Source organism: Pavona decussata, unplaced genomic scaffold (genome assembly GCF_977016875.1).
Source record: "Pavona decussata unplaced genomic scaffold, jaPavDecu1.1 SCAFFOLD_926, whole genome shotgun sequence".
Lineage (NCBI taxonomy): Eukaryota > Metazoa > Cnidaria > Anthozoa > Scleractinia > Agariciidae > Pavona > Pavona decussata.
The window spans coordinates 80,001-88,125 of record NW_028145945.1 but is presented as its reverse complement, the minus strand read 5'-3'; the positions used below and the strand labels follow the sequence as shown (position 1 = coordinate 88,125).

Sequence of the window (8,125 nt, the reverse complement as noted above, 5' to 3'; positions counted from 1 at the left end):
TGCAACCTATTTGTTGTATGCCTTCTCTTGCCTTTCTAATTTCTCTCGAGCTACTTCCCTAGATCAATCCGCCAATAAAATCCTGTATTTATTTCAATTAATTTTGGTTCAAGTTCAGGGGATTTTCTGGAAATTGAAAACTTCAAAAACGTGCGTTCAATCTTGTGGTTATAACATTATACTTCTAGTTGCCTTCAGTGATATATTGATTTATTCAAAAACTCATTAATAATTCATAAATCAAATCAAATGATCGATAATACATCACGTGCTGTGACTTTATATCGATAAACCTTCTCCTTATTAGTATGCGGTGTTTTATCAGCTGATACAGTGGAACCTAGATTTTACGATATGGCAAGGGGACAGCAAAATCATATCGTTAAATCGGAAGATCGTTGTAAACGAACTCCCGATTTATAAAAAACTTTTGCCAGGACACAGAATGTTGATTGTTAAATCGAGAATATCGTTAGATGGACGATCGTAAAATTGGGGTTCCACTTTAAACACTTTTCATTACTAGTATGCGGTGTTTTTTCTCGTATGCTAATTTCCAACGTTCACAAAAGCAAAATTGTTAAGATGAACTTTGTTGACACACGCTTTTCCTGGAATGTTTTTGAAGCCGTTCAAAAAACTCGCAGCACATGTTTTTTCGGGTCTAAAACAATCTCGTACCCAGAGTCCTCAAGCTTTTTGGTCAGCGGGTGGGCGCCAGGAGAGACTCTGGAGAATTCGAAAAACAACTTTTTGATTGGCTGCTCTGTATAAGCTCCGTAGCGGCTTCCATTGTTTTACCGCAGAAATCCTGCGGTAATAAAATTCCAGTACCCCAGTGTCTCTCCTGGCGATAAATTGCTGGCCAAAGAGCCTGAGGACACTGGGTACGCGATTGGGTCTAAAACCACTCGACTGCGCCTCGTGGTTTTAAACCCGATAAAACACTCCTGCTCGTTTGTTAAACATTACATGATGACAGACATAAATTACTGGTGAACAAGTAATTTAATTAAAATAACACTAGAGGACAAAAACAGCAACAATGAAACAAAAAGAATGATCATTAAAAGGAACACTTAAAAGCTAAAATATTTTTTGGAGGAATTTTCGGCTATCATCTTTCTTATACAACAACAAATGACCAAGTGACTATATAAAGAAATAAATGACGTAATCCAAGAGGACGACAGGAACCCAAGCAGTATATTCTACGTTTTCTCTGGCCAAAATTACGAAATTGCTCGTACACTGGCAACAGCTGCGGACAGATTAACCCTGTGGCTGAACGCCTACTCTTTTCTTTCGCATACACACTATTACCTTACAGAGTTCCCTTCTAAGCTGATGATTAAATATCCCGTATATTACTGGATTTACAGAGCTGCTGTAACCAGATAAATACGTGTAGGTCATGTACACCTCACGAGGCATCCAATACTTTCCTGTGAACATCCCAACGCCATCGATAATAAAAAGGGGCGACCAAGAGCAGGTGAATGCGATGACTATCGCCAGTAGAAGCTTCGTTACTTTTATTTCATCAACTTGTATTTTAGCCCTTTGAACGCGTTCCTCTCTTGAATTCGCCAGTTGAATGTCATGCTGTCGCACATATCGAAAAATACAAATGTGACAGAACACGATCGGTCCATAGGAAGTGATGATTAAAAGTGTGCCCATCGTAAGACAGGCAGGAGAGCTTAACTTGTCACAATCGTAAATGCAAATGAATTTTCCGGGATGAAACGAAAAAGCGTCGTCTAGTGTCACAACTATCGGGAAAATCATTGATATAAAGAATACCGATGCTACAAATAAAGAAATGTTTCTTTTAGTGTAAATTTTACGATGTGTCGCCGGCCGAGTCACTTTGAAATAACGCGCAATGGCGGTTAGAGTCATTGTGAAGAGAGAGAAGGTGCCAAAGAGAGTAAACGTGAATCCTTGGAAATCGCAGGCGGCTTTGTTAAAAGGCCAGCTTCCTGCTAGTAGAACGGCGAGAGTGAAGAGAAAGCCAAGAACTGCAATAAGGACGTCTGAGATGGCCAACCAAGCAATGAACATATTTAAGGTGCTTCGCAGACGAGAGTGTTTAAATATCGTCCAACAAACAAGTAAATTTCCACCGATAGCTGTGAAGAGATTTACAAAGGTAACCGATGATTGTATCGTTACGGAAAGGGCGTCTCTGTCTGCGAGCTTCTTCTCCAAATTGCTTCTTTCCAACGAATCCATTTTGTATAAATGAATCTCGATTCTCAGGCGACTATTCTCGATTAACAACCGTGCAATTCCAGTTATTGTTGAAAACCGTACACCTGCAAGCCTGAAAATGCAAATTTAACTTGAAGTTTGAGTTCTCATTTTGGTGAAAACCAATAAGAACCATGTCAGAATTAATTGAGATAGGGGTTTCTTTTTACTGCCAGCATGTTTGAGGTCAAAGATTTTCGGCAATGACTCATTTTATACCGCTTCCCAGACTTAGCTTTGTATGAGACTTCACCCCCTCTGTGATGAATCGAAAAGTTGGCTTGTGGAAATCTTTACTACTTTCATGAATTTAAAATATGATATACTCATTTCAATTATCTCTTTGTGAACTAACATTTATCATGTAATATATCAAACAAGAGAGGGCGTGTTTTGTCAGATATCCAAACACTGAGAAGTAGGTTGAAAAAACGTGGCACAGCCGAGTTTTTTTAAACGACTTCGAGGTGTTTGGATATCTGATGAAACACACTTTCGAGTGCTTGATATGGCTTCTCAAATGATCAATAGTTCTTGGAGAAATTCAAGACTAAAGTTGGCAACAATTAATGGTAATAAGGAACACATATCCAAACCACAGTCACAGTAGTGATTTTCTTTGTTTTCTCTTGATGAATTATTAATGATTTGAGAATTTGCTATCACTTGCTACTTTTTCGGATATGTGGCAGCTCAAGTCCCGTAGAAATTCATAAACTTCTGATGAGCGGTCTTATTAATCTTTGGAAGTGAAACAATAGCACAAAGTAAGGTGTTGAAAGAATTATTTTCAACAGGGAGCCAATTTGTTTTCCAACTGTCCATTTGTTTACATTTCCTGCGGTTCGTGCCCTCATTCTATATAAAATTTGATACAAATTAAAGCGAACTTTTTCTCTCCCTCTTTTTTTTTCTTTTTTCTTTTTTACCTTCACCGGTAACTGTACTGAAAAAATTAATGTTCCTTTCCTAGCTTGAAACATTCCTCGTTTTTTGTCCGTTCGGTAATTCTGTTTTCGATTAACGTCAACTGCATAATATGCATCTATGTTTCAGAGTATTCCGTCGTAATGGAAACCAAATATACACCTGCCTCTGAATAATAAAAAGGGGCAATTAAGAAAAGCTGTTGTAAAATACTGATATAAATGGCGCCAACTGTGAGAAAGAAATGTCGCATTTCGTGACGTTTATATAGAGGCTAGTTACCAGGTACAGCCGAGAGGCCTGGGCATAAAGACCGCCATCTTTGTTACGGTTTTGTTGGCACTGCACCGATCTGCAGTCGTTCAATGGCGCTCTGACGATTCTCGATGGATTTGCTGTTAGTTTTGATTTGATGTCGAGAAATTCTTTAATTCTCTGTAAGTTGTGTTGGCATCGCTCTATGCAGATATTTTACGCTCCTTTTGCCTCGATAAGTTAAAACCTACCGACATTTTATTCGTTTCCAGGAAAACAATGTTACTTGCCTGATGTTATCTAGCGTTATTGGAGCTCTGTTGACGCTGTGATGCGTTATTGCCTGGTATACTGCCAAACAGCATGCAAAGGTAAACTTATATTTAAGAATTACAAGACAATTGTGCCATAAACATCGCAAGTGGGATCATGTTTGCGGAAATATTTCCTGGCAAGATCGCCGCACGGCCTGATACATAATTATGCATACATTTTGCGATTCAAATTCCATTCATGCTCGTCATTGGTGGCAAAGAGTTATTATGGTAGTTGTGCATATATAATTACGTAAGGGTATGTGTTGAAATCTTTCCTGATTTCAGCACTGCCCCATACATTGATTATTTAACAATTATTCCACGAGCGCGCGTTGGATATGAGATGATAGATAGCCAACGAGGCGCGTAGCGTCGAGTTGGCTATAATCATCTCATATCCAACAAGCGCGAATGGAATAATTGTTTTATAAAAAATAATCAAGTAATATTGGTAGTCCTTGCTGATTTCCTTTTCAAGAGCAACCAGAAAACAATTTATGCTTGCTACTTCTCGGGCATGCATGGTATAATGGCTCATATACCATGGCCGCTAGGCCAATCAAAACCCTGGAATTGCATTATACAATGATCCAGTTTTTAATAAAAAGTATTATACATGCACCATTGTCATTCAAACCCACCGACCTACAAAATAACTGCGAGGGTCTTTCACCCGCAGTTCAAATATAAGTTCCATATATTAATATTCATTTATTTATCCTTCACGGGTATATTACGAACTCACAAAATGACCAGCTCCCTGTTGGCTTGATAGCTCAGTTGGTAGAGCACTGCACCGGCATCATAGAGCTGGTTTCCAGGTTATCTTTTCTTCTGGGTCGAAATCAAAACTTTAAAGATCTTTACAGCTACTGTTCTTGTCAAAAACTAATTTACTTACGTGTTAAAAGAAGCCTCAATTATTATTGTTTTTCCGTTACATTTGCTAAGTCGACAACTGAACAACAATAATAACGGGATCGCCATGCTTGCTTTCACACTATATAGCAGTTTTATATAACCACTGAAAAAGCATTTTCTCTGCATGACGTCATCGTTTTGAACACATGGACAGTTCACACCGCTGTTCTTCCCTCACCCCCCCCCCCCTCTCTCCTTTGCCCCACGCTTTCCTTTTCAGTGTTGATGCCGAGATCCACCTGAGAAGGCCCTGAAAATGAAATTGTCCTTTAACTATGCATTAGGAAGAACTTGTAGCTAGTGTCAGCAGTGTTAAACAACCTACGTTTGAGAGAAAGATGCACCCATTACTTCCTAAAAGTCAGTGCTAGCAATAAGGTGTGATAATTTTTTTTTGATTGTACAACAACGCTAATGTTGATGATGATATTATAGGGCAATTTGAGCATCTCAGCTAAACACTTCTACTGACATCCATTAAAGCAAATTGTGGTACTGGTTAGTTTTCAGTCTATTTTTTTTAAAGGGCTTAGCTGTCATCATTCAAAACAACTGATACAATTGTCGCTCACGAATAGTAAAATGAAGCTTTCTTAGATATATCTCTTCTTAGTACTTCGCTTAACACTTGAAGTCAACTCTCGTATTCTTAGTCGTACTACAATATTGTAGGTCTGTAATAGTGTTTCAGAGGGTACAATTTCAAACATTTTTGGGGGAGGATGCCACAGGGCTCCCTTACTCCTAGAAGTGTACACCCATGGCCGACGTAACAGTCCCGTCCGGTGCTTGTCAGCATGGACCCGGTAGTCTCCAATACTAGAGAGCTTAAGCAGCGACGACGGCAAAGGCAACGAAAACGTAACCTGGAAATACAACTTTATTGCATTTGCACTACTTCGCGATTATTTTAACTCGCTCAACTTCTACAGAAACGGCGAACTATCCAGGAACCAAATTGGTAGGAGCGGCGTTCAAGTTAAGAAAGAAAGAAATGAAAAATTCACTGTCGTGTGCTCACGTTCTCCAAAAAACTTGGAATTTGGTCATTTCACGTTGTTGTTTTGCAGAGGACAACGAAGAAGTGTACCAAAATAAAAAAAAAAACGCACGTGCAGAGCGATTGTTTTTGCTCATTAAACCTATTGTTTTGTGGCGTTGTCGTTGTTGTCGCCGTCGTCGTTGTTTAAGCTCCCTACTATCGAAAACCCTGGGCAACTTATTCAGCCAAGAGCGAGATATAGAGCCAAGAACGAAGTCCCGTTTACCATTTTATTATATGCTAAAAAACGTAAAAAGAAACAACAACAAAGATGATTATAATAGCAGTAAAACAACTTATCAGCAAAAAGCAATTAAACGTACATATCAAGAATGGAAATATTAGAAAGCAGTATAATTATGGAAAAGGATTCCTTGATGCATTCGAGTCTCGCATAGAGAAGGTGGTGATTTTGGTGCTGCTTAAAAAAATCGCTTTTTAACGTAATGTTGACAACGTCAATTTTTAGCAACAGTTCACTTCAGGTTTTTCGTCCATCTTGTTCCTACCGCCTTCTTTCTATAAAAGAGTCATTCATGTTAGGAGTTTACCGCCATGTCGTTATTTTGTGTTCGGTTATAGGTATATAAATTCATGGTTAGTTAAGCTATTTCCAATACTGATTTAGCATAAAAATCATTTCATTAAGTGGGTTATGAATGAAAAACTAAACAACTAAAACGCTTTAAAAGGTATAAACGTATAAAACGTATAAAAAGCGTCTACGTAAAACTTGTTTAATTGATTATTATTACTTAAAATTACTTCCCCTGTTCACACTAGGGTTGCAAAGTGCACTTCAGGCGCATTTGTTACGTGATTGTTATGTGAACAAAAAGCCTGTGGGCTTTAAGGAAACTTGACAGACATCATCTGATATTTTTCTCATACAACAGCCGTACATAATCTTGCCTGAAAAATCTATTTTCTAGCCTTTCGAAAGTAGAGCCCAAATCTACTTAAATTTTTGAAGTGCACTTTAAGTATACTCTGATCCTAGTGTAAAACGGCCAATTGTGGTGACTACCATCTCAATATCAAAGGGTAACAAAGGAGAAAAACGTTACAATGCATTAAAAACAAAGAAATAAACAAACTAAGAAAAAGTTAAACAAACAAATTAATCTAACTTAACGTTAGGATCACTTTCAATCTTCCCTTTGCCTCATTGGGACGACGTTAAATGGTTACGTTAACCTCTGGAACGTAGTCGTCAAACAATAACCTCCGCAGCAGTGTCATGGGTAACCTGCAAATAATGAAGAGATAAGAAGATATTGTGTTAGAAGGAGAAGTTTTAGTATATATTGAGCTTAATGACGCTTGTGTCATGAGCTTACTAACACAAATCTGACACGCTTGGGGTTAAGCTTGAGCTTGAACAATCAATGCCTTTTTTATATGACAATGGCTTTTTCACGTTAAAGTAGGAAATTCTCTAGAATTCTTAGTAGAACAATATTTGGTTTGTGAATCGTGATTTGAACACAGCCCTTTAAGAGTTTAGAAAAGCCGCCAGCTTTTTATAATTAAAGGAAATTTAGAGGTTGATGTTTTAAGCGATTTACAGTCAAGTCTAGTTTCATATTCAAAGCTTTAGACGCGCTTTTGCTTATACTAGAGGTTAGGGTTAGTGTTTGTAACATAACGCAATGAATCTCTGATTACACAGAATTAATTTCTCCACGTATAGTGTAAGTACATTTATTTCCCCTTAATCTCTGCAGTAATTTAACAGAATGCAGACGTCCCTATTTGAAAGAACGTTAGGTCAGTTAACATAAGCATCCTAAAGATGGTGCTGCGCATTATCTGTGTTTACTTAACTGAAAAATCTTTGCGGGATATGTTTGGATAAATATACATGAATGTGAATGGATTTATAAGAGACTTACCTAAAACTGGAATTCCTGGTAGTAATGCTTTGTGGAACTTCTTCCTTGAGGAGATTTCAGTGGACGAAGCTCGAAAGATGAGTTTTCTTCGGTCTCCTCGAAATTGTCAGTAGCACTGGTTTCTTCGTCTATCAATCCAACGCATTTCTGTTTGTCTGTCCCCCTTTTAGCTTTAGCGCCTGGTAAATGCTTCCACTGCCTAAAAATCAGGAAGCTCATGACGGCAATTAAGATGAAAAGAACAATGCTTAAAGCAATTACCACAGGAAGAAGCGACTGTGAGGCTGTTTCATCTGTACAGAGAAAAAAAATGAAACAGAAATAAGCGTAAAGCTGTGTTTTTGTGTTTTATCTAGAGGAAAGGAAGAAGTTTGGTGAAACTAGTTGACGGAGAGATACAAAGTAAAGTATTTTAGGAAAAAAAGTAACGTAGCAATTGTAGGTGTGCCCATTTACGACGAAAGATGTCAATTGCGGGGGACTTTGTTTCTTTACTTACATGTTCTTTTCTC

The 8,125-nt window shown here is 38.0% G+C and overlaps 2 protein-coding genes across 2 annotated transcripts in view; both read right to left on the bottom strand.

The window, feature by feature from the left end:
* Positions 1-1,272: 1,272 nt before the first annotated feature.
* LOC146448448 (melatonin receptor type 1B-B-like) lies at positions 1,273-2,238 on the bottom strand. The gene has a single exon (XM_085102574.1). It carries the CDS (start codon positions 2,236-2,238, stop codon positions 1,273-1,275), a length of 966 nt encoding a protein of 321 aa, XP_084958700.1.
* Positions 2,239-5,934: 3,696 nt separating this feature from the next.
* The window catches only part of LOC146448446 (scavenger receptor cysteine-rich domain-containing protein DMBT1-like), a 64,010-nt gene continuing 61,819 nt past the window's right edge, over positions 5,935-8,125 (bottom strand). Inside the window, exons 30-31 of the mRNA XM_085102578.1 lie at positions 7,614-7,906; positions 5,935-6,967 (exon numbers count right to left, since the gene is read on the bottom strand). Of these exons, the coding sequence (XP_084958704.1) occupies positions 7,614-7,906 (293 nt within the window). The 3' untranslated portion in view covers positions 5,935-6,967. The remainder of the gene's footprint in view (positions 6,968-7,613; positions 7,907-8,125) is intronic.

What these genes read in the sequence shown, in the direction of transcription:
- LOC146448448 (XM_085102574.1), bottom strand. Translation starts at nt 2,238, where the DNA reads ATGGATTCGTTGGAAAGAAGCAATTTGGAGAAGAAGCTCGCAGACAGA.